Source organism: Anser anser, assembly GCF_964211835.1.
Source record: "Anser anser genome assembly, chromosome: 3".
NCBI lineage: Eukaryota > Metazoa > Chordata > Aves > Anseriformes > Anatidae > Anser > Anser anser.
In genome coordinates, this window is record NC_139722.1 from 106,646,064 (window position 1) to 106,669,783 (window position 23,720).

General features: G+C 34.3%; 1 protein-coding gene across 35 annotated transcripts in view; it reads right to left on the reverse strand.

Moving 5' to 3' along the window:
* The window catches only part of NRXN1 (neurexin 1), a 725,995-nt gene that overhangs the window by 377,692 nt on the left and 324,583 nt on the right, over positions 1-23,720 (reverse strand). For 32 of the 35 annotated variants that reach the window (XM_083831654.1, XM_083831643.1, XM_083831651.1 and 29 more), the window contains 3 exons: positions 8,972-9,094; positions 4,003-4,384; positions 3,268-3,458 (listed from right to left, as the gene is read on the reverse strand). In XM_083831654.1, the coding sequence (XP_083687780.1) occupies positions 3,268-3,458; positions 4,003-4,384; positions 8,972-9,094 (696 nt within the window). Of the gene's footprint in view, positions 1-3,267; positions 3,459-4,002; positions 4,385-8,971; positions 9,095-10,289; positions 10,339-23,720 lie in introns of those variants that run through there. The other 3 variants (XM_083831661.1, XM_083831658.1, XR_014582544.1) reach the window with 2 other exon arrangements.

Sequence of the window (23,720 nt, forward strand, 5' to 3'; positions counted from 1 at the left end):
CAGGCTATTTAGACTGTAACAGCACAACATCAAAGTACAGTGAGGAGAATTTCCTTCACCCAACTATTTTGTTCTGTGAAGACCTTGAATAATAGCCAAACTAACCAGTTAAGCTATACTGAAAGCAGAACAGGTAAACTGTTCATGAAATACATAAAAGCAAATTTGCTGTGTAAGTGCACGTTGGCAAGCTTGAACTGCATTGCCTTTCCTGTTAAATCTCATTTGTCTTCATGGGTTATCTGCTGGAACTGCACCTGAGTACATTTTGCTAATTTTCTCTGCTCAGAAAAACAACACGGTTCTTGGAATCCAAACACAGAACTATTTTCACTCTTTTATTTATTTGTCTCTAATTTATCATTTATCTATCAAATAACTGCAGTAATTAAGCTGGAGAATGTAGTGCATGTGTTTCCACAAGTACTCAAGATCAGTCCACTGAAATTGTGTCAGATGTTATGAAGGAAACGCATCTCTGTAATAATTGACTTTGTATGTTAAATAGCCAAATCGCACACCCAGAAAGAAATGTATAGTGGAAATTTTCTCACATGCTTTTAAGACAACTGTCTGCTTTCCCAGACAACTGGCATCCTGTGCAAGCTCTACAACACAATCTGTCTTTCCACTGAATTCACTGTATATATGTATATATATATATATGTATATATATATATATATACGGCATTTATGTGATTATTCTTTCCAGGATTATCTTGGATTTCAGCATTTGAAATCTGGTAACTTTCCAATTACTGAGAAAGGATGCAGATATTCTGTATTGCCTGTACACATTTATATATATATATTTTTTTCACCTAATACTAACTTTAGTTAAACAGAATGATTGATATCACTAGCAGGAAGTAAAATTTTAATTTTTATTTGTTGCTAGTGCTAAAATAATACAGGACAATCAATTAACAATGTCTGCTCTTGTTGGTAAAGTCAAGTGTATGGAGTAAGTGTTTACAGCATAACAGAGATATGTCACCATAAGAAAAAATGACATAAAATAGAAAAAAAGAAAAAGCTACAGGAAAGCATTTCAACTGAATGCAGAAGAAGAAGAAACAATAATGAAAGGCATTTTTTCTCCTTTCTAGCCTGCTGGCTAAAATGCATGTTTGAACTCCCTCCAGAAAAACAACCAAAGTTCTCATGATAAATGCTGTGACATATTTAAAGAAGCTGACTGCACAAAATATAATAGAATACATTAAAAAAGTAAAATGAAACATACCACTATTAAAAGACAGAGGTTGAGGACCTATGTATGCTAGCCCAGTTTGAGGAAGATGCTTACTATACATCACTGTTTGAAAATGTCAGGTTTGTTATTCTTTTACTAGCCGTATTTCCTGGGTGGTGAATTACAGGAAATCAGCATCTAATACAATTCACCTTCCTCACTTCAATTCTCACTGTGTTTTTTCATGCTCTTCAGTTTGTTTTTTTTTTTCTTGTTGTTGTTTTTTTTTTTCAACTGGAATTCAAGGTTAGAAAATGCACCAGCTATGAATACAGTTTTACTTCAAAAGGGTAAAGCAAAAGTAGAATTTTCAAAGTGAAGAAAACAAAGGAATGTCAGATTTTGTAGGTTATCCTAGCTGGTGAGCTGGCTCTGTGAAGGCAAGGCACAAAGCAGCACATTTCATGAAATAACAGTGCCCTCTAGTGTCTTTATTAAGCACATTGTACAAACTTTTAAGCAAAGCAAAGCAACATACCAACACATAACTTCAGTTTGAAAAAGATATAGAATAAAATGGCTGTGGTACCTTACTTATCAGTTCTAATCAGGATTATTTTTTCCACTTATGTCTAATTAATATACTGAAAAAAATACAGTGCATATGTATAAACAGAAACAGTACTTAACGTTGCAAAAAATGGGGAAGAAATAAGGCGTACACTTTCTCTACAGTATCAAAAATCTCTCTGAAGTATCACACTGCCTCAAGAAACATCGACTATGTTTACAGGAAGGCAAAAATGAGAAAGAACGTGGCACAATTTTCAAGTACAATTTTGAGAATGGAGCATGAGCCATCCAAAAAGCTTTAATTTATAACCAAGCATTTCTGATAAAAAGGCTCTTACTGAAGACTATGACATATCAAGATACAGTTTTCCTAACAATCTTAATAGCAATTTCAAGTGAAGCAAACATGTAAAATATCAAAAAATCCAGAATAATTACTAAGGTTAGCTCATTATCTGTGACTCAGAGGTAGATAAAAGAAAATTCAGCAAGGAACAAGCTCTTGATGGAATATTAATGTCTACTTTGAACATTCCAGCTTTTGAAATATTAAATTTTCTTCGACTGTTAGAAAATTTTGGTTTTCCTAACAAGAACTTTTATAAAGCATGTTAAAATATATTTTTTTTTCATGTGACCAGAATGTTTTTTCTTATGTTTGATTAAGTAGGCAGTATTTAAAAAGTATACTTATACATCATTTCAAAATTATGTTTTCCTCTGATGGAAATGAGCTCTTCAGAAGCCCATCCTGACAATTAATTACTATTACTTGTTTTAAAATACATATATGAGTTTGGTTTATCAAAATGGAACTTAAGAATCTATCTGGACCTATAAAATGTAGTTTTAAATCTACAAAACAGTTTATCACATCCTGCAATTGAAATTACAATAGATATTTAAGTGAGTATATGTATATAGTATATAGTTTAATACATGGAGCAACTTGTATTTATAACTGACAATTTCTTTAGAGGACTGCCACGTAAGATTGCTTTACCTATCACATATTTTATTATATAAAAATACTGCATCATATTTAGTTTCCCAATGAAAGGTAAGTTTTGTGTGGAATAATTAACAATGGGAACCAGGACAAAATATTCCCAAAACCTCTTACACAGAAGTCATCAATTCTTCAAAGCCTTTTTAGTTATATTGTACAGCTTGAGCTGCGGTTTCTGCATGCCACTTACGTAACTTATGTTCACATAAAGTCAAGGTTTTTAAGAGCTCCTTCATTCCCTCAGTCATCTTTTGGTATGGTATTTGTCCACTCTGTGTTATTAGATTTTCTACATTTAAAGTTGAACCTACCTGTGCAGAACTACTACTGAATTGGCATTGTCAGGCTAACAAAATTTCATCTTGTGTGAAAATACAAATTATTTTCAAATTTAATATTTTATCTGGTATTACAATACATGCATGACTTGTTCAGGTTATTATTCTGTAATGATCCTCACTGTAGTTTATACAGGAATTACTGTACTTACTTTTCAGATCTAAATTTCTGGCTCCTGCTGTGCTCTGTGTTGTGATTTTTGTGTCAATCTTTACAGTGTGGAGATTGTTGGTATCCCTTGATATCATCACATTATGCCACTGGTTGTCATTCAGAGGTTTATTAGAACTTCCTTTGATGAGATTTGCACCATTTCCCAAGTCAAACACATAGTGTAAATAGCTGGGAAAAGAGGAAAAAAATGGAAGTTTCCTTTTCTTTACATATCAAGGGGGCACTAATTAATTAATATGTCTTATATTTCTATTTCCTTGTACTTCTCAGTAGAACAGGAAAAACAGGAAGTTATCTTCCTGATAAAACAGGAAGATAACACTGAATGTCAAATGGGCAAGCAACCTCAATTCAGAGAAATCACTGTTCATTTACATGAATTGAGATGAACTCCCAAGTTTCTGGAAAATGATGAGAATTCCTTGTACCAACACATACGTACATACATACATAGAGAACAAGAGGAAGGCTATCATCTAATGCTTCTTTGGGGTAAATATTATAGAAGTTATACGTATTATTTAATTTCATATTTTTCATGCATCTATCTTTATCTGAAAGAAAAACTCATATGAAGTTTAACATGAGGAAACATTCATCCATCAGATATACCCAGTCAGATAAAGATTTGTATCCTAAACTTTCCCATGTCTTTCTCCTGACTATATACTTTGTCTAGACTCTTTTTATCATTAAAGTCATCCATACATACCCTTTTACTAATTCAACCACAATGAAGTCATTTCCATCACCGCTGTTATAAAGTATCAATCCATCCAGAGAGGTTGTTTTGAACTGGAAAAAAAGGTGCATAGAGGTATATGCTTGTAGCGTGGCCAATGCAACATAACTTGCTTTTGTTTTAAAGGTTACGGGGTCTGCTATGATGTTTCTGAACCCAAATCTTGCATTTAGCTCACAATAATCGATGTCTCCATTTTTACATAAATCAATGTATGCCATGCCATTAAATGTAAGGCTCTGCAGATGCCCAATGAAATTAGAAGGCACAGAAGACAGGTAGCGCCGTTCAGTTATTATTCCTGTTTCTATGTTGTGGAATTCCAGCCGTGTGTGATCACCAGCCATTTGACCTTCAAACAGTAACAAGAAAATACATGTTAGCATTTGAAATGGGAAGTCAAAAAACACATCACATTATTAAGCGTCTGCAAAAAATTCACACTTTTCAGAATGTTCAGGCCAATCCTTGACTCTGAAGAAGATTTTTCTAAATTCATTCAAACTACTGTTAAACATCTCGGAATCTCTCCACCAAGTTTTTTCTGTTTGGATAAGGCCAAAAGCAAGCTTTCTAAACTGAAGACCAGTACCACAGTATATACAACTGCCAATAAAACTCCACACATTGGCTACAATTAATCAGATATTTGATTTTACTATAAGCAAGAACAATTAATTAACACAACATTAAGCATACAAGGATGAATCTAAGAGCTAAAACTACAATGCTAGATTTTCACAAAACAGTGTAGGAGTCAGAGGGGTGTTTCTGCATGTGTTTTGCTTAAAAGGGCATGATTTGGCAGGAAGAAGGAAGGATTCTTGTTTAAACAGTCCTGAAAATCCCTGTCCTGCAAGGGTAGATAGAACCTTCCTTGAAAGCTTTTTATCATGGGGACAAACATGGGTGAAGGCAGTCACAACCCAAGAGATGAACAAAGCTGAAAGCCTGCAGTAAGGTATATGCCAGTGTCTTTTGTAATCCTGAAAATAGCAAGGGATTCGATTACATCAGAGAGGAGAACACAAGCAAGCCTGACAATGACACTTGGGTCCTTCCTTGTTGTGCATAGCCAAAGTCTAAAATTTGCTGACTGTATAGCTAGCCTGAAGGAAAGCATCAATGCTGCCAGGGCACACTGTATACGGTTCAGTATTTAAGCTAGTTATTAAATAACTTATCCAGCAGACCAAAATTTTGTCCACCGGAGAGCTCCCTTTTCTAACAGAACATAGATTTATTTCTCCAGGCTCATTTTAAAGAGTCGGGACAGTACAAAGAAAATTCATCATCACATTGTACAGGTCTGATGACAAAATTCCTTTCATTATAAATCAATTTTACAACTTAATCTACCTTTTATAAACTATGGGCTAGCTTTACCTGTTCCTTAGGAGTTCTGTGGCTCTCATGTAGTACAAAGAGGGTTAACAGCAAGCTGGAACAAATACTGGCATAAAGCTGCTTTATAATATTCTTTCAGTTGCAGTGCAAAGTGTTGAAGACTAAGTTCCCTCTGTTCTTTCCTGAATGTACTACTTCAAGAGAAGAGAGTGAGCTCTGACTTGGGCTGGATATGCCTGCAGCAGGCTCAGACTTTCATAGCTTTTATAAGCAAGTGTCTGTGTATATGTGCACGAACAGGACAAGTATTAGGGCAAGATGAATATATTTGGGTTTTGCCCAGTGACATGGAGTCACAAACTGGTTCAGTCACAGCACTGAGATAGGAATACATATATCACTAAAGTTACAGTGAATAATACCTTAATACCTTTCACACCCACCCCCCCCCAAAAAAAAAGCTAATAATTTATAATTTTTTTTTCAAGCAGGATGCATTCCTTGTAAAATATGACTTCACTGATACCACTAAACACCATCAGCATCTGCAGTCAGTAGTCATACAGGCTGAGCAGTGCAAGAAGCTTCTTAATCCCCAAGGACAGCCTTGTTGGTGGCCTTGTTTCCAAACATCAGTTCTAAATATGTTTGTTCCCTCATATATTAGTGAAGGTGGGTTCTTCCTTGCAATGACCAGCCAGGGAGATGTCTTGAAAAATGCCAGATCCACAACTTTCCACAAGACCAAGGGTTGTATATTAGATCACGGCCAGAGAGAGCTGAAGTTCGTCTTTTAGAGAAGGAACATTATATATTCCAGTCTTATATCACTTCAGAAGGCATTGCATAAATGCCATGGCAAAAATCCACTAAGCTTTGGCCTGTAGCTCTGTATCCTCTGTACATTCACTAGCTTAAATGTATTTCTTTCTCCAGCACAGTAATAAAAAATGTTCTAGAAATCTGGGCTCACATCCCAAATCTCCTCCTAACATTTTAGTTGTACAAAGTTGCTAACGGGACTTGAGACTTCACATAATGCTCCACAGTATTTGCAGCTACAACAACGAAGAAAGAAACTCCACTTTGTTCTCACAAGCTGGGTTGTTTTGTGTATGGCTGTGTTGCTGTTGTTGTTTAAACTTGCCAGGTTGGTGCACAAAATACATTACCTGTTGTAATGTTATGGAACATCATACAAAAGGCCTAGTGAATGTCTTGTCATAATCATAAGCTAGGTATCCTTTCTAACATACAACTGTAGCAATCTCTTTCATTCGTCTTTTATTCTCTACGGATTTCTAGGAAATAAAAAAATGCACTGCAAGTATTTAAACTCTTCTACTCTGAGCAAAATTTTCAAAACTATCTACATGACTTCCGATGAAAGCTGGTTATGATTCTGAAAGATTGTTTACCCATGCATAAATTATGCATTTATCAAAGGTAAGTAAGAGTGTTCAATAAGTGGATGAATAGGTGATATTTTATAACATTTAAAAACATGGAAACTCAGGCTGAACTACTTAATGGCTTCCCTTCCAGCTTAAGCTTTCTTGACCTGTGGTGTTTTTTCTTTTTTTCTCTTTTCCTTTTTTTTTTTTTTTTCATAATGCAGGGGAAACTGAAATTATGGGGAGCAACTCCATTTTTTTTTTTTTATACAATTGCATTGTGTACATTTGACTGTCTACCAAAGATGGGAGTAAAAATTTAAGTTGGTGAAAATTTTGTTATGTTCTAAAAAAACAGCTGTTTCTATATGGCAACAGAAATGCTCCATAAAGAAAATGTAATATTACTGGGATTAACAGCAGATTTCCCTTGTTATCAGAGTTTCAAGTTTCCTATAGCTCTTTCTCTCACACCAGTTTCCTCCTCACAGATGGAGGAGGCCACAGAATGGCCACACAGCTTCCAGAAGGGAGTTTTGGAAGATTTTTCCTCCAAAGTACTGGGACAACTTTCTCCCTTTGGGTGAAGAAAAATCAAAATCTGTGGATTATGCATATGTAGGCAACTTCCAGCTTGAAGATCTGAGAATTATTTTGAGTTAACAGCACAATTTCTGATACATGTACTGACATCTGGAGTGGATACAAGTGTTGTACAAGAAGCTGGATGGACAGACAATACCTTCCCTGGATTAAGAGGCAACTGAAGTGAAAAAACTCACTGGCTTTAACATTTCTTTGTTGCAATCATGACATCTGATTGTAAATAGAGTTATCCACAATTTAGAAGGACTAAAAAATAGTGGAGTCCTGCATTCCTTGCTTATTACTTCATTGACTACATTATACATGACAGAAAACGCTCATTTTCATTTTATTCCTTCATATATATCTTAGATTTCTACGGCTCTATTAAGCAGTTTGGACTCATCCCAAAGGCAAAACCAATCCTTCTTGATGACTTTGTAACCTGTACTGTGTTTTAATGTAAACTCTGCCATAAGGAGCAGAGGAAATACAAATTTGGTTTTAAAGACTGTATTTTCTTCAGTTCTAAATAGCTTACTCTAACTAGAAAGAGTCCCAAAAGTAACTTTAATATTTCAGTCACAAGCTGAGGCAGCAAGAAGATGATATTTTTGATCTAATTCCTCACGTACTATATATATATTTTCATGACAAGAAAATAACAGATTTAGGCCATCAGCTTTCTTGGGACAATGACCCAAAGTATCATCACATACACAGACTAAATCTTTGCTTCACGTCTGGAAGATCTATTGGTAATATATGATCCTAGAAATATTTTTGCAGCTCCAGGAATACCTTCGTAATTATTCTTCTACCAGTGACATGGTATTGAGTGTTCAGTTGGAGTGAAAAAGGACTACAGGACGTGCTTTCCTTTTAAAAAAACATTAAAATTGTTACCATCTTAACAAAGCCTAAAACAAAAGATAGAAGCTATTTAAACATAAAAACAAAGGAAAATACTAAATAGCTAAAACAAAATTAGGCTCAATGTACTGTGCAAGAAATCAAGACTAGAACTAGGCCTTCCTATTAACAATACACATGTAAGAAATATTTAGCAGAAAAAAAAATATTCTCTATTATCCTTTTTGAGACATCATAGGAATGTATTTGTAACATCTGCTAGCATTCATACCATTTTTATTCTCACACCAAAACTACCATTCTAGTGTTCAAGAAAAACATGATGCAAGACTTGAAAATGTGACAAAATATCCTTCAAATGTTTTTGAAATTCCCTCTTACATCAACGGCTTAGAATTTAGTCCTAGTTTAAACTTAGTACATCAGCAAAAGCATTTTACTTGCCTTTTCATTAGTGATGTATCAAATGACTTCTCTCCAACTACTGTATAAAAATATTCATTTAAGTCAGCATGAAGGTTTTCTTAATTTCAATAGCAGTGCTACAGTAATATTAATGTCAAGTGTAATAAATGCACTTGTAGTAGTACTATTTCAAGATGCACATTGTGGATCTTACCCAAGTAAAGAAAGTGTCTGTTGCTTTCAGATATAGGCATTTTACTTCTGTCATTTTTTGTTTTGTATGTTCCCTCCACAACCCCCCCCTCAAGTAACAGGAAGTCACAATGTCATACTACCTGTCATGGCCTGCTGGTCATCCACCATTAACTTTAAACTTTTTCCTCGACGAACCACACGCACTGTGTGCCACTCATTATCATTGAGGTTATAGCCAGCAAAAAGGGTTTCTGGACCTTTGCCTGTAGGATATGCCAAACAGTCATTATGCAATCTTTAAATCAGTTTACATGTGAACCTCACAGAGAGAGAGAGAAAGAAACTGGCTGGGCAAAACTCACCAAAAGTCATTATCAAGCAAGAAAATTACCAAGTATAAGCAATTTTCAAAATACAGAGCTACTATTTTAAAACACTTCTACTGTCTATTTAACTGTATAAATGTATTATATATGTAAAATAAATGAATCAGGTTGTCATAAATGGGCACAGTCAACATGGATTTAGTTATACATTTTACAGTCATGAACAAGCCTTTAAGAAATGGGATTACTGTCGCCAGAAGGAAAATTTCAGCATGGATTTTCAATACTGCATTTTGTTCCTTCATTAAAAATAGTTTGGGTGAAAGGTATAAGCAGTAAATGTGCATGTGTATATGTCAAGTTTTTCTTTATCTACATCTGCCTACGTTTTTTAATTTGGATTCTCAGAAGATTATCTATTACCTTATTGTCTAGATGACTCTTTAATATTTGTATTCAGTTCCTTCTAATATGAGCTGACCACCAAATTATACTTTCCCTTTTCATCTCATTTACTTTTTCTTGTAATCTATTTTTGTAAGCAGTTCAACAAGCACTTTTGTAGCAAATATAATTTTATATGTGGTAAAATGTACTCACACCAACTGAAGTATGGTCAATAAAATGATTATGGAAATCATCCTTTGCACTATTGACCAAGAAGAGAAAGAGATAGAGAAATGCTGACTGAGAACTATCTCTGATATGAATCAAAGATTGACCAAGCACTGAACCAATCAGTCACAACTGAGACAAACAGAGACAGCAAGACAGCAGAGACAAAGACAGCAAGGTTCTACTGATACCACGTTGCCTTCTCTCTCTGATTAATCCTCTGTATTTACACAAGAGTAGGGGAAGTATGCAAACACAGCAGAAAGAGATTCATGTGTACTCACTTGTGTCAACTACCTGAATTATTCTGTTCCTTCTATATTAACTTTCTTTGACAAGAGAAAGGACAGTTTTGAATAAAACTTAAGTAAATATTGTTCTTTATTAATACAGTGATATAGATGCAGTGAATAATTCTCTTTAAGAAATTTCTATTATTCTACATTTTATTGGGGTTTTCAAAGGTAGCAAAGGAAGGGGTTTCTAACTACACGTGGAAGACAAGAGAGGGACTTACCGAAAATAATTAATGTCATCAGTAAAAATCTTGGTTAGAGAGAATAGGCCTGTGTAGAAACAGATCGTTTACTGTTATTTTAAATATGTTAATCCTTCTTCATTTTTTGTTCCAACTCATTTTTTTTTTCTACTTTGTAGGAGCTGGACTGCTTAATAATCCTTATTTCACATGGTTCTCTAAAGAGACCTAAAAGCATATGCAATTCTAATTTGCTCTCACATTAACAACCTCCTATAGTGTCTTATTCATGTAAAGGAGCCTCAGTGTATACGAATATCAAATCCAACTGAGTTGCTCACATTCATACAGTCAAATACATCTATTACCTTTTAATGGTTAGGGACTTGTAAACCCTTTTTGCTGTAATATTAAATGTATGTTTTCCCAGGTATCGGTCTATTTCCTTTTGTAGTTGCCCTCTGAGTTAAAAATCATGTGAGAATAGCCTGTGTGAATTGCCTTCATTTACAGTGAATGCAATCCAGAGCTGGAATTAAAGGGAAATAGGATGACAGGGATGAAACTGAGTATAACACATGATGGAAGCAATGCACTGAAAGCATTCTTGGCCTTGTAGAAACCTGATACTTTGTATGGAAAAGAGGGTTCCTTTCCTGAAGCTGTCCTCTAAGACAGAAGAGAGATTTCCTCTTTGTCAGAAAGAATACATGGAACCACAAAATAGTAAGACCTAGTGTCTAGATATTGTATATATACACCTGCCACATCTCTGCAAATTAGCATTGTTTCCCATTGAGGCTGAAGAGGTGGATAGGGAAAAACAGGTGTTCACCATTCCTGTAGAAAATGTAGGGCTTGGGCTGCTTCCTGGCCAAGAATATGCTTTTGCATATCAATGTAGTAAATGTGCTTGTGAGCACTATATTTAGGACAAACTTTTCTAAAAGCTTAAACACATCCAGTCACAAACATACATGGAAATCCCTTGATACCATACAAGGGTGAAAGGACTGCAGTAGGAAATTCTTTATATATCTTATTAGATGACATTGGCTACCTCAAACAGTTTAAATTAGCATTTTTCCTCAGTGACTTTCAAATATATTGGCCTGAATTTTAATTTAGATCACAATATTTTTCAGATCATAATAGTTCAGACTCTTCTTTTGTCCTGCTTTATAGTGCTCTAGTTTATAGTGAATTTACTATAAATTTAAATCCACTAAAGGATTGACTCTTCAGTCTTATTATAACTACACTCATCTGATTCCATTTACCTCAGTAAGATCACACCAGCAGAAAGTGCTAGTATATTTAAATAAGAATTGGCGTAATACCATGTAGTGTGTGTGTGTGCATGTGTATGTGCAGGGGGTTTAAAAAACAAACAAACAAACAAAACCACAAAACATTAAATGTCTCCCGTAGGAAGAAACCCAAGAGTCCTTATTAAAAAAAAAAAAATCCCAATGGATTTTTTCCTGCGTTTTCTGTGGATTGATACTACCCTTCTGACCTTAAGTCTCTCCAATCTGAATGTATTTCCCATGCTGTCCTTCCCCTGGAACTCATTTCTCTCTTTCTAGATAGGACACAGTCCATTTGCTTTATGTACCCAGCACTCACTCACTTTTTTGAGTTACTGATTCAAATACCAATACCTTAATCATGTCTTAAACTTTTCCTTTCACAGACATGTTGTAACCTACATAAATCCACTATCTCCTCTTGCTTAAATAAAATTTTATTATCAATATATACGTTCATCTCTTTCTGTGTTAAGGGCTTAAATAACTACAAGATTTTATGCATCCCTAGAGTGACTGGATAGTACCAAATAAACAAATATAGGCACTTCTATGCCTCCCACATTTGTTCACAGTCCATCCTGGCAGTAAAACCAGCACATCCATCTAAAAGCACATAATTGCTTGCACACCCATCTTTTTTTTTTTTTTTGCCCCCCATGGGAAAATACAGAATGTGTGGCCAGCCAAGAGAGGAACAAATCTTGATGATGCAATTCATTATGAATCAGGACATTAAAATGTAAAGCTTCAAACACCCTAAATTATATCCTTACTGAGGCCCAGTGAAGAGGATTATAAGATCCTAGTTCAACTCACTTTGGTTTTGGCACCTCATCTAGAATCTAACTGGTTTTGTTCCTTTTAACAGTTAATGGAAAGAAGTATGAACCTTCAAAAGATAAACATAATTTTTCAATGGGCTAAATACTCTAAATATCCTGTGGAGATTCCTGTTCTATGTACTAGCCTGTGGGTAGCCTGTCCAGCCTAGTCCAAGAACTGAAAATTTGCTGAAATCAAATAGGCCTGTTAATTAATAGTGACACATACACTTTTTCTTTTATAGACTTTTATCCTATTATACTTAAGTTTGGAGAACATTTAATCAACTGTTTGAACAGAACATCCTAAACCAAACCGGTCACTTTGAAATGAGATACCAGCTTTTGGCATTGTACAAAAACACATCCAAAACTATTTGTTTGAACCAAGACGGTATTATTGGCTCCCACAATGCCATACCCCACTAGGGAGGCATGTAACAAAATGCCACCCAGACTTGATTGAAGCATTAAATTCTGTGATCAAAAGTAGGTATCAAAAGTGAAATATCAAAAGCAAAACTAAGTAAAAAGAGACTTGGAAAGGATATGGGATGAGTCAGGAAATGCTATACTAACCTACTGAACCCAAGTCAGTTACAGGAAAACCGATAGTAACTCTTCATTGGTCAGTAAAGCAAAGTCGATGGTTTCAGCCTAGTTTGCTAATGGACAACTATTCATAATACCACAATCAATTTCAGGTGGCATTTTCCCTTTGAAATTTGAGAGAGTAAGTGGCTAAGTCTGCAGCATGGAGAGTATTCAGAAAGGGTTCCTCCAGAACCAGATGCAGAAACACAGACAAATCGGGGAAAGTCTCTTAATCTTCATTATCGTTTCTATAGTGGTTGGCTGCAGAAATGATTCCGATCTTGTGACCCACCCATTTGCAAACCTTAATTTAAAAAATCAATTATTACAGTGAATCAACTGTATTTTAAATGACTGCATCTAGATTTATCATTCAGAAATTGCTTGACTATGCATGTTTCTTACTAACAGAAAAATTTAGTTGCCTTTTAAAAATCAGTGATGTATATCAGTTTATCATTTAAAACTAATTGACAAATTAACTTGAGAAAGTCTTATCTCAGGCCAAAGGAGTTCTGTCAAGTGTATCTTCTTCCTAACAGAGTCAAACAGATACCTGCACAAGAACAGTACATTCACTGAATCACATCAAGCAAAACATATCTGCTCTGCTTGCTCACAATGTTCCATCCCACAATAGATTTATTATAGGCAAAATTGCCTTTGGCAATTTAGGTAATGTATTTTTAGGGTGTTATTTTTAGTTTTGAAAACTAAACCTGACATTCTGTAAATCAAAACAGCAGATTAGAGTTGCTAATATTGTTCATTAGCCTTCGTTCCTTTTGTAGATTAGGTTTTCCCATATTATCCTGAGAAACCGAAATATAATATTAAATCTGTTTCTGTACATGCACTCATGTAGAAATGCAGAAAGCTAAACAAGGTACTTTTGAAAGTTCTGTTGGATTTCTTTAAATGACTAAACTACACGCTGACTACATTTAATGTTCTGTAGTAAGGAAAGCCAGCATACGTAGTGTACGCACTGGGGTAAAATAATGCACAGAAACATGTATAAAACAACAAATCAATGAATGAAATACCATAACGAGGTCTGAGGGCATTTGCCTGTCACTTTTCTGTATTTTCTATGAACTTCCTTTCCCTGCTGACAATCTGAACTGCTAAGCATCTCCTCTCTCCCAGCCTTGTCTATCTTCTGCCTAAGGCAAGTTTTTAACTCGGGCTGTGATAGGGGACATACCCATCCATTAATGTCTTCAGAGCTGTGAGATATTAACTGTTGTTGACACAAGTGTTTACACAGTCAGTGGATCAAGTAAGGAAGACAGAACACATGCAGACCTATTTGATTAAACATAAGATTTCTTGGTGCCTGCTGAGAAAGGTGCTGATGGTAAACCACTGTCTTGTGAAAACCCATTCACTACAAACAGAACTAGAACCAACACTTAATTTCACCTACATGGAGAAAAAAATTATGGTGATTTTTTTTTTTTTCTCCAGAAAGCAGTAAACTTCTGAGCTGTAAGTCTTGGCATCTAGACTTCCCTGTTACATAAAAGTATACACAGAAGACACTGAAAATCTGAAGTGTGCTTGGCTTGTTAATAACTGGGTATATGTTATTATAGCCATATTTTTTGAAAAGATGGTTTTGAAATTGCAGTCACAGCTACATGAACTCAAGAGTATATGAGAGGATAAACCTGGTTTGTTATTACATTATGAAATGCCTAACCTAGCTCAGAGACATTTCTCTACTCATTCCATTATTTAAAATATTTATTGCTAGGAATCAGCTGCATTTTAATTTTAATTTTGTAAGCCATGTCTAAGTAAGTGAAACACAAACAGCCCTAAGAACAGGTGATTTTCCTTCTTCTTGGAAATAATGAAATAGAATTATCTTTTAACAGCTAAAAAACAGAAGACAGCTAAATCTATGGATTTTTAATAAGACTACACCTTCTCTTTGTACCATTCTCTAAGGATCATAACTATCAGATAAAACATGCTACAGGTACTGTAGGTTTTATGAATCCACCTGAACAAAAGTACACCAAAGTCAATGATCTTGATTCTTGCTTTTTCATTCTACTGCTGAACACTTTCAGGCAAATTTTCAGAAATTATCTTGAGCATGACAATTGACTTTTCTGTACATAAGGCAAGTGCAACACACAGCAATTCTATGCTAAATAACTGCAAATTTAAAGTAGGCTTCAATTCAAGATTATTTGTGTTGTATTTACTGTAGGTAAAAAAATAAAAAATAAAAAATAAAAAAATAAAAAAATAAAAAGGTCAGCATTACAAACAAACCATAAGGTAATAACCTGCCTTAAATTATGCTAAATTTTTTTAAGTGCACCCAAACATTAGGACTCTGACTTGTGAATCAGCAGATTCACTTCCACACACTACTTGTGTGGCTTTTAGTAAACCTTAGTTTATTTTTTGCATTAGTTTTGACATTGCCACTAAAATATTAATCTGAATATGTTTAAGCTTTTTGTTTTGACAAAATAAGGTGCACTTAACACTTAAAACACCTTCAAATCAAAATCTTCAGCTTCATTTCACCCAAGCTACTTCAGTGCATTAGGAAAACAGCCATTTCATTTCACAAGCCTGCTACCCCATTTTCTCATCCAGCTCCCCAGTTCCCAGAACACCACGTGAGCTGAGCCTGGAGTTTTTAACACTGAAACCTGACAGTAAGAGAAACCAGACAAAGTCTGGCCACTAAGGAGAGGAGGGATCTGAAATACATAGACAGAATCACTGCAACAATTTACCTAGACATACAGAAACACTGAATAAATCAAATTATCTTGATAACCATTTTTATTTGGTTTTGGTTTTGTTTTGGTTTTGGTTTTAAGGATGATCCTGTGTAAGCTAGCATATTGCACGAGGAAGAATGAAGTGGCAAATTTTAATAAATCTATAATATAAAAATTTCCCTATGCATATACAGAATGTTTTAATTATAGAAAACTTTCTAATACCGGAATTTGGTTTCAATTAAAAATTCCCTTCAATTCCTATATAATAAAAAACTTTGTAAAACTGGTAGAGAATTCTGTCTAATTTATCTGAAGTTATCTGTGTTTATTGTGTTCCCTCCTAGAACATGAATATGATTAAATTATGATAGTACTGACTTGGAAACTGCTGTGTAAAATAGTATTAAGACTAACAAGAAACATCAATTTTAACCAACAATGGAATTCAATTTATTTTATTATTACTATTGTTCTGAAATGACTTGAATGTCCAATATTCATTATTTGTGTGACTAACAGAGTTTCATTTGTTACTCTGATTTGTGAGATATGGGTTTTTGAGGGGGGAAAAGATCCCAATATAAGTTTATTTTCTGCTTTATGAAGGCTAATGAATAATATTAGCAATAGATCTCTAAGCATACCCTCATGGTGGAGGAACCTGATATGAGTCTGAAGGTCCTTTGCTACTGTTTCCTCCTACTAGGTCTGCCCTCTTTCTTTCCATTTAAACACAGTGAAGGAAAAATAACCTAACTCACAATGTTTTTTGAAGAAAATGTTAGCACCCTTTTTTTTTCTTTTTTTTTTTTTTTTTCTGAGAGACTTGGAATATATGGTGTACTTTGGTGAGGTTATAACTGACAAATGGGAAGAAGTGGGAAAAGCTTTGAACACATAGGCTTTCTGACTTTGATATTGACTGTGCCCATTTATATCAAGCCGTGACTGTCAAAACTCTAAAGTACATTTTAAAGATAAGTACAATTTAAGTATGCTTCTCGATGATTTACCTTTTTTATAAAAACATTACCTTTATGTTTAGGCAAAAATGAACATAAGAGAAAAGAAAAAAAACCACACAATTTCATTTTATCATTACATATTGAACATTGTGTTAAGAATAAGCAGATTGGTAACTAGTTGGCACGCAAAGGAAAAAAAAATTGGACTGTGACTTCATTTTAAGAATAAGTTCCTCTTAATTTACAGGTGTCTTCATCCCAAGGCACAGATGTTATAAGCTATGTAACATCTAAATCTCACATTCATATATATATTTTTTCTTTTTAATGAAAATACTAAATTATAACATTTTGCCTATTTAAGTGTAAAGAGAATATGCTTAAAGATTTACAATTGTTACTTATGTCTTAAGTGTTTTAAAATATTTTTATAATCATCATGGATTAAAAACGATTTCTTGAGACTGCTTATTCTTGGATGCTTAATCTTGGACATAGACAGGATTAAAGCAAGGAACACTCAAATGAACATTTTAGATTATTTTCAGGAATTACAAATGTATGAATACAGAGAGCGATCTCTGTTCTATAAAGAGCAGCCTCCATTGACTTTGATGGGTATGGAATTGTTCTCTGATTTTTCCAGCTTAAACAACAGAAGACATACAAGATTTAGGCTTCTTATCCTGTACATTCCTAAACTATATCATAAAATATTCACAAAAACACTTTTGCTGATTTGTGTATTTCTTCATTACTATGTCATGTCATTTTAAGCTCTGAGTATGATCCTTGTAGTGTCCTCACTACAGTTATGAGTGCAGTGAGTTCACGATTGTTTGCATTTAGACCTTTTCAGCTTTTGAAGAACCTCCATTCTGGCTGCACCAGACTGTGTCCAGGATTAAGATTCTTAATGTTCTTGATGATATGGGACACAGGGAAGAGCACTCAGTATACTGGCAGTAGCAGGAACATATAAATTGTGTATGTATCTTAAGATATAAATGCTCCAGTATTATCAAAAGGGTAAACAATAGCTCTTTGAATCTTTCTTACAAAGAAAAAAGAACACACATTTTTGTCAATGTATAATTGTGGTGATATTGTATATGTTCTTTAAACATTTCTTTCAGTTGAGAGAAGTCAGGTCTGATGTTCCTTACCTGTAGGAAACCAACATGAATACTATTCCCTATGCAAACTGGAATTTTTGGACATACTTTTTCAGTATTCTTGAGCCTAAAATACAATTTTTAAAAATACTAGATACTTATTCCAATAAAGATTTTGTTGGGAACAAAAGTATGGAACTGTCTCAGACATCACTTATGTTTGAGACTGCTTGAGACAACTTGCATATATTTAATATGGCATTTTATTAAAGGTAAATTTACAGCAACTCTTCCAGCTTTGTTACCCAGAAGACCAAAGTGTGCTTCTTTTCTGCAAATGAGGCTTTTTTTTTTTTTTTCTGGTAACAGTAAGCAGCATTCTATATCAAGCTTTTCATGCTACATTTCAGCTGTTTCTGTCATTTTCCCAGATATATATTTAAGGTGACCAACTGAAGCTGTAGGCAACTGTGACACCTGCAGTAATGAGGTTTGGTTTTACTTTCTCACTGTTCACTTGCAAATTTTGAGAATAACAATATATACAGTCAAGCATTTTTTTTGCTATCTTTATCTCCAGGCTGTTGTTTGTTCTGTCTCTTGCATTGTAGTATGAAACTAAAGCTCAAGAACACAATGACTTTTAAAATTAATTAGATGAAATTGACTTCAATGTTGAGAGAATATCTCAAATGTTTTTTGCCATTTGTTTTCTCTTAAGAATTGTGCTCAGTGTCAGTAAATAACAGTTTTGTTATTGAAAGAAAAAAAAAGGTCAATTTCTTGACAGAAGTTCCTACTTACAGTTTCTTAAAGTGCGCTTTGTATCTTGATTTATGTCATTTTATGAAATCAAGAATCCACACCAGTCTTTTCTAGCTAGTGTTGTTCTTACTCATAGCTGATTAGCTTGTCAACAGGCTTCCTAAGTATCGTTTGTCATCTGCAAAATGTTAACTGGAGATGCAAGGAAAGTTCTTCCTCTGATAGCCTGTGGTGTACATGTCTGCATTGTTCCCTTCTAAGAAATTCCTTTCAAAGTTGCTGTAATTTTACATAGTAAAAATGCACGGACAGTCATAGTATAATGGTAAGCATGACAAAAATTCAGCAGGTAATCTTCACATATACTTTCAGCTATAGTTCTTACATTTCGGTAAAACTAGAATTCCTTAGATGTTGTTAACATACTCTCTGTTCTTGTTATTCTCCATTGCTGATCTGATTTCCACAGGTCATCCATAAACAGTTTATGGAATATCAGTGAAAGATGGAATTGTTGACTTACCTATTTGGTCTTTCTTTTCCAGATAGATTTTACTATTTTTAAGAAAAGTCTTAAGGTGCAGAGACAGAGAGGAACTTCTAACTAATTAAGTGATATCTTTACATACATGCACTTCACTCCTCTGAGGAAAATCTCACAGAATGCAAAGTGAATGAGCAATAATACCAAAAAATTAGTATAAGCTACATTATCCAGAGCTCCCTTTTTTCTTTAATAGCTTTTTCCTCATTCCATGTCTTGGTCTTCATCTTGTGTCTTGTTGCTTCAGTACTGCCTAGACAAATAACTGCTGCAAAATTCTTTGCACAGTTCCCAAAAGGGACTGAATTTCAGAAAGCCAACTTTATCTTGATGTCTCAACTCAACAGAGTCATAACTCCTTTGAAGTGACTTGTCTGAAGGATTGAGGCCTAGAAATCAGCTGTAAGGGAGCATAAGTTAACCTCTTGACATGTCATTCAAAAGAGAATTGTGCTTAGATGGAAATTTTAACAACTACCTGAATATAATTTGTTAAAGTCATTGTCACGAAGACATAATAAGGAAGCAGTTATGTGGTTCCAGTAATAAGCTACTGAGTGCTTAAAATGTTATGATAGATGTTTCATGCATTTTAATAGACACAGATGCAAAATGTGCTAGATATGGTATGTTTTTAATATAAGAAACTGCTCTGGGTAGATGTTTTTAACACTGTTAGCTCTTCAGTAAAGTACACTGAAAAATGAATTACCATTCTTATACCATTAATGAAGAACAATATTGTAGCTAAGTGCTTACTAGACTTCATCAAAGCTGAACTTATGTAATGATGACTGCAGAGAAGTGAAGCAATGATAAAGTAACATACCGTTTTGAAACAGTTATACAGCTAAAGCTAATACATACTTACACAATATTTTCTGCAGGTGAAATAAAGAACTGGAAATCAAAATGCCACAGATGGCTCAGAAACCAAGTTCTGCAAACTTGTATTTACACAAATATGCAGAGAACTCTATTTCTACATTACAGCACTACATATAGAAGGACAAAAGCTCTCTGCACATGTACTTCTCATTATTGTCTATATCAAATCTCATAGATCTTTATGCTCAAGGAGTAAAATAATTGCTTGTCAGGGATTTATCCTGAATCATTTTAATTTAAGCAAAATTGCAGTTTGGTAACTTTTTTTTGCCCTCTTTGAACAAGAGGTAGTCAAGCTTTCCCTATGCAGCTTGGTTCTTTTAATCACACCAAACTGAGAAATACAATCTGATCATATTTCCACTGAAGCCAGTAGCACTTATTTTTAATAATGTTGAACTGTTCTATTCATAATATCTATTATCTAGTGAGAGGAACAAACTTAGCAATTCACCTTACCGTACTTCAGACTTACTGGAATGCTCACCGGTTGAAAACCAGTTGTCTCATTCCTTCTGTCAAAATTTCCCTCTTCCTTAAGTGTTACATACATGAACCTTTTTTTTTTTTTTTATCCCCCCCCCCCAAAAAAAAAAAAACACCAAAAAACAAACCAGCAAAAAAACATGAACACTCATCATACGAGTTCTTTACAACTATATACTAGGACACAATGAAGGCTGTGAACCTGTGATCTGTTCATCAGAAAAGCAGTATCTACCTGAAGAAATGGCAATTTGTTTGGTTTTCCTTGAAAAGTTCTGGAGATAAGTACCGTAGCATTGATTTAGTAAGGCATCCTATTTGGAAAAAGTCCTAAGCATATTCTTAATATACTTACTTGCTTTCTGAATCAAAATATTAATGATTTTACTATTTTAGGCAGATTCATTTGGAAAAATACTAACCAAGTCTCTATCACCTGAAATAACCTCTTCAAACTGTAATCCAGTAACAGAAAGACTGAAGTGTTTTTCCACAGAATTCTAATTTATAAGCACATTTAAATGTTTTCCACAAAAGCATTAACAAATGAGCATAACAACAGCATCATTCCTTAGAAACAGTGTTCTAAGAAAGAAACAAATGAAGTGAAAAATCAATAAAGGTATTTATACATGAAATATGACATTTCCAATATAAGCATAAATTTAGAAGCATTATCATCTGAGCCATGTTGAGTTACTGTTGCTACTTTTTCCTAATACTGAATGCTAAAAATGATTTTCTTTTAAAAGCGCTACAGACCAAAATTTCCATCAAGAAAACTCTTGACATTAAGTCAAAAAATTATTCTCAATGTTTGGTAAGTATGAAGTAGAATTAATTAATGGTTTATCCAAACTATTTGACTGTTTTTAACTGTTAACTAAGAATGTATTGTTTTGTTTTGTTTTGTTGTTTGTTTGTTTTTGAGTATTTACTGAAATATTTCCTTGTGAATTCCACTGCCATCTCTGTGATAACATTCTGATTTTCACAGAATCTCATTACATAGTTTAGAATGATTATATGCAAGATAGATGTATATATTCTTCCTTTCACTGGCAGTATTCTGCTTTTTTTGAATAGTGGGTATAAACTGATGGTAAAATGATTAGGAAATGAAGTTGCAAAGTTGGAAAGGAAATGGTGCACAAAACAAAAGCAGCCATTCTGGATTTTACACCTGAGTTTTGTGTTGTCTTACATTCTGGCTTTGACAATGACCAGCAACTGATGTTTAGAGAGGACTGTATGCTGCAAGCTTCTAGCAGATTGTAGTTTACAGACTTTCTGAGCTAAGGCTGAATCTAGATAATCAGGTTTAATGCTAATGATAAACCTTTCTTCCATGAAATACTGTTAAGAATGTAACAATGGCCTGGCCAGGTAATACCAGAAGCCCAGCACTATGTGTTCAGCGGTGGCTAACTCTATAGTAATAGACTATAACTCTATAGTAATAGCCACTCTATAGTAATTGCTAATTTAATGCAGTTACAGCTTCCAGTGACTAACGTCTCATAGACTGCCTGAGAGCTACAGGAAGTGCCTTATCACATTAAGTCCTCATTTATTTCAATTTCATTCTACCTATTAACTTCTTGATGCTTTTCATGGCTGTGTAATCATAACATATCAAAATATATTCCCAGATTATTTATTTATTTATCTTGCCAAGCTCCTCCATATAGGAAAGCCAATCCAATATCTTGTTGCAGTACACTGTATTTTTCTTATTTTAGTTCGTCATGTGGAACAGAAACTAAAAACGCATACAGCATTCAAGATGTGGACAATGACTGTACAACAGCATAAAGATTTTTTTCTGTTCTGCTTTTACCTCCTTTTCCCATAGTTACTAACATCCCTTGGGACTTCTGGTCACTTCTGAGAACTGGACTGTTTTACATGAGATATATTTACAATGACAGCACAATTTCTTCAGCTCAGTACTAACAGAATCCATTGCTGTAATTAAATTACTTTTTCTAGTATGAATTACTTTGTACATACTGATATTCAATTCCACCCACCATTTTACTATCCAGTCATTCAGCATTTTGAAACCTTTTAGAAAACCTTTATGTGCAGCATTTTATCTGATTTTCCTAAATTATCTAATTGCTTCAAATACTGTTATCTCAGTGTTCCTTCTCTTTGCCCAATCACGTATGAATATGTTAGTAGAGATTCCTGTGGGACCATTAGTAGCAGAGATTTCCTGTGAAATGACTGCCATGGCAGCCCAGTTTATCAACAAATGAGTGATATTACATGAGCTTTTACATATTCTTCTCCAGAAGAAAAAGCATTTAATAAAGGAAATGGTTTAGTGATGGGAATCAGTAGCTCAGGTTGATGGTTGGACTTGATGATCCTGAAGGTCTTTTCCAACCTAAATGAATCTATGATTCTATAATTGCACACTACTACTGAGGAGAACATAATTCTTCAATATCCCCACAAGATTAGATTATAACAGCCACTTTCTGTCATGACAAAAAATGGTGAGGATAATTTAAATCACCAATCCTGGAATGTTGTTAAATCATCTTGCTTCTCAAATGCTAAATAAGAAAATTATAAAAGTAGAATAAGAGTAATTTAGGACCTGCTATTCACTAAAAACTTGCTTTCTACTGCTTCTTCCCATTAGAATAGTAGAAAGGTCAAGTCTACTTCTGCTGAAAAGTCCTTTTACAAAAGATGAGATAGGACCCATTCATATAAATCTAGATTTATTAATTCAAGACAATCTATTCATATACACTTAGCACATCCTGGAGACTACTTTGCCCCGGTTGGTAAAACAGTCTGCTACATGCTTGTGGCATTTTGCTTTCCCTTCCTCTAGTGGTCCTCTTGTCATCAGTATTTCAGGGATCTGCTCCCCATTTTCCTTCAAGAGTTCAGCCTGAAGTTTTGGGAGAATAACTTCAGTCTACTCCAGATCATGCCCTTGGGCCCTGTTGATAATATTTTGGCAGCATACCAATATTTAAAGAGAAAGCTGATCCACACAACAGACGTGTTTTATAAAGCGCTACATATATACTAAATGGAAAACTATCTATACCTGGCCCTGTAAAATTCAGTGATATGCTGACATATCATAACTGGAAAGTATACTGCTTTTCAGCAAAATCTTAAGGTTTCTGGAAACACTCATATGGCAGTACTTAAAAGTAAGTCTTAGTATCTGATTATCTGATACCCAATGATT